A 2,253-nucleotide genomic window follows, 5' to 3' on the forward strand; every position below is an offset into this window, starting at 1 on the left:
CTGTTGTCTTCTGTGGGCACCCAGGTATTTTTGCATTGATGAGTTCACCAGTGCTTTCTTTCTTTCTCAGGATGGACCAAACTGTAGATTTTGCCACTCCTAATGTAGCAATTTCTCAGATGGTTTTTTTCCGTTTTTGCAGCTTAAGGATGGTTTGTTTCACCTGCATGGAGAGCTCCTTTGACCTCATGTTTCCTTCACAGGAAAACCTTCCAAATGCAAGCAGCACACCTCAAATCAACTCCAGGCCTTTTATCTGCTTCATTGAGAATGACATAATGAAGGGATCGCCCACACCTGTCCATGAAACAGCCTTGGAGTCAATTGTCCAATTACTTTTGGTCCCTTTAAAAACAGGGTGGCACATGTTAAGGAGCTTAAACTAAACCCTTCATCCAACTGAAAGCTGAACGTCTGGACTTTATGTCCATGTACATTATATAACTGTAACTTGAATTTGTTTCAGTAAACAGGTAAAAAGACAAAATTTGTGTCAGTGTCCAAATATATATGGACATATATGTCATGTCATCTCGTCTCATCTCATCGTATTTTAATCATATGTCATCTCATCTCCAGTGAGGCAGGATGAATGAAAGAATGAGGTTTCTCCTGTTTCTCCAGGTTTCTCCTTTATCTGCAAACTCAAAACTTGAACTTTCTTGAAGTGAGCCTGGTCCAGAGCTTTTGTCACTTTTCTACCAACTCTCAGCTTTCAGGACAAGTCAGTTAATATATGACGCTTTTTCTTCCCATCAAAAAGCAGAAATTGTGAAGTATTTCTTAGCTTAGCATGACTCAGCAGTGAACAAATCAGATATTTCTCTGTGTTTTATCCTGCTGACAGTATAAATGTTAGAAAAACAATAGGAATGAACTGTAACTGGGTTTGAATCAGAGTTTGGATTTGTTTCGTGAGTCCAGACTTGTCTTTCCTTTTGTATAAAGCCCTGAAAGGATTTTGTTGTGAAAAGAGTAAATTTATGACTTTCATTTTGAATTTGGACAAATCATTAACAACCACTGTGTGGATAAATACAAGACTAATTTCCCTCTGGGATCAATAAAGTATTTTTGAATTTGAATTGAACTGAARTGAAAAGCTCAATGTTTTTTCAGTTAGGTATATTTTCACACCTTAGAGTTGTTCATGTTCCCTATCTTGAGTGATTCTCYTCTTCCACTGTATTTTTCACTAACYTTTGTATTCACTTTAGCAAGATTGAGCAGTTACTGTGTTTAATTAGGACGTTTCTTTGAACAGTTCTTGGTTTTCACAGAGTTCATCAGCTAACAAAGGGAAGACGAGTCTTGATCTGCTCCAGGACTTCACAGCAACCGTTACGCTTTTCTGCTTTTATTGTTCTCTGAAAAATTACTAAAAAATGGAGGAAGGATTACCGAGCTGTCCAGCGACCCGTTTCCATCTGTGTCGTAGAGACGAAACATGACTGTGGAGACAAAATAAATAAATAAAAAGCATTAATGATCATCATTTACAACCCTTAACATTTACAAACTAAAAACAGCTTCAGCAGAAAACACAGCAGCTCTACTCAATGTAAATGTCACTGTGTGCTCCACTGCCTGAAAGTGGGACACACACACACACACACAGACCCACACACACAAACTCAGCAGCTGTTAGCATTTAAGTGCTCCCTTATTACAAGTCAGAAGTGTCACCATGGAAACAGAAAGGTCCTACAGCACATGACTGCTGCGTTCTGATGTATCTCCATCTGAACGAGACAACATCAGATCCTTTCCAGACACGTGTCTTTTCGTTGAGAGGAGCTCCGGCCCACCAGAGCCCACCGTGACCCCCGGCTGTGCTGGAGGCTCACATCATGAGGTGCTGACGTCAAATGGCAGATCGTGGAGCGAGCAACGAGGAGCTAATTGGCAGTTTCCTGAAGCGGTGGGGCTTTATTTGGTGGGGAGGAGGGAAGCTGAGGTGAAGGCGCAGGGTTAGGAGGTGAGCTGAAGAACCCCGCAAAACTGCAATTATTTTAAATGAAGAAGTGCTGTCAGGAGGGAGGCAAATATAACTCGAAAACACTTAATTTATGCTTTTATCTTTTAAAATATCGCTAAATGATTCTTTAATGTGATGGTTTTTGCACAAATTTGAAGTGACATCAACTGTACAGATAGTTGAAAGAAAATAAATGACTACTAAAAATGAGAAAAATAAATATACATGCATACAGTATATACACACACACACACACACACACACACACACACACA

The 2,253-nt window shown here is 39.7% G+C and overlaps 1 protein-coding gene across 1 annotated transcript in view; it reads right to left on the minus strand.

Moving 5' to 3' along the window:
• Nucleotides 1-2,253, minus strand: part of dgkb (diacylglycerol kinase, beta) — a gene marked incomplete at its 3' end in the record, with an annotated part of 46,666 nt that overhangs the window by 18,498 nt on the left and 25,915 nt on the right. The window contains 1 exon segment of the mRNA XM_014019014.1: nucleotides 1,402-1,451. Within this exon segment, the coding sequence (XP_013874468.1) occupies nucleotides 1,402-1,451 (50 nt within the window).

The sequence above is a fragment of the Austrofundulus limnaeus genome, unplaced genomic scaffold, assembly GCF_001266775.1.
Source record: "Austrofundulus limnaeus strain Quisiro unplaced genomic scaffold, Austrofundulus_limnaeus-1.0 Scaffold207, whole genome shotgun sequence".
NCBI classification, from domain to species: Eukaryota; Metazoa; Chordata; class Actinopteri; order Cyprinodontiformes; family Rivulidae; genus Austrofundulus; species Austrofundulus limnaeus.